This window comes from Bison bison, unplaced genomic scaffold, assembly GCF_000754665.1.
Source record: "Bison bison bison isolate TAMUID 2011002044 unplaced genomic scaffold, Bison_UMD1.0 scf7180017864512, whole genome shotgun sequence".
In the NCBI taxonomy this organism is placed as follows: Eukaryota; Metazoa; Chordata; class Mammalia; order Artiodactyla; family Bovidae; genus Bison; species Bison bison.
In genome coordinates, this window is record NW_011495066.1 from 246,998 (window position 1) to 247,789 (window position 792).

Genomic DNA, 792 nt, shown 5'->3' on the forward strand with positions numbered 1-792 from the left:
CAAACAGGGTCTGGGAAAACTGCAGCATTTCTTTTGCCCATCTTGAGTCAGATTTATACAGATGGTCCAGGCGAGGCTTTGAAAGCTGTGAAGGTAGGGATTCACTTATAAAACAAAAAGCTTTTGCTTAGAACAATTTTTGTAATCATCTGTTGAAACTTTTCTTTGAAATAAATACACTTTCTTTAGTCTGTTAACTCAATAAAAGTTCATTTTCAAATGTAGTTCCTAAATTACAGAGGGGATTTTGTTGTCACGAACTTTAGAAATGCATAGAAAAAGATTTGAATCTTTGAGCTTAATTATAAATTGTACTTAATTCTTAGGAAAGTGGAAGGTATGGACGCCGTAAACAGTATCCAATCTCCTTGGTTTTAGCCCCAACAAGAGAGTTGGCTGTACAGATCTATGAGGAAGCCAGGAAAGTAAGTATGTGACTTGCTGATAATTGACTTTTTAATAGATTCTAGTGTAATTTTTATGACCATCTAATAAATTATTGCTTGTAGTTTTCATACCGGTCTCGAGTTCTTCCTTGTGTGGTATACGGTGGTGCTGATATTGGTCAACAAATTCGAGACTTAGAACGTGGATGTCACTTGTTGGTGGCCACTCCAGGACGCCTGGTGGATATGATGGAAAGGGGAAAGATTGGGTTAGATTTCTGCAAGTAAGTTGACTTTTATATAATTACTTAAATGAAAAGTGAAAGTGAAGTCGCTCAGTTGTGTCCGACTCCTAGCAACCCCATGGACTGCAGCCCACCAGGCCCCTCTGTCCATGGGATTTTCC

General features: G+C 38.4%; 1 protein-coding gene across 1 annotated transcript in view; it reads left to right on the plus strand.

The window, feature by feature from the left end:
• The window catches only part of LOC104981018 (ATP-dependent RNA helicase DDX3X-like), a 13,454-nt gene that overhangs the window by 11,275 nt on the left and 1,387 nt on the right, over nucleotides 1-792 (plus strand). The window contains exons 12-14 of the mRNA XM_010829903.1: nucleotides 8-93; nucleotides 327-425; nucleotides 510-670. Coding sequence (XP_010828205.1) covers nucleotides 8-93; nucleotides 327-425; nucleotides 510-670 — 346 coding nt within the window. The remainder of the gene's footprint in view (nucleotides 1-7; nucleotides 94-326; nucleotides 426-509; nucleotides 671-792) is intronic.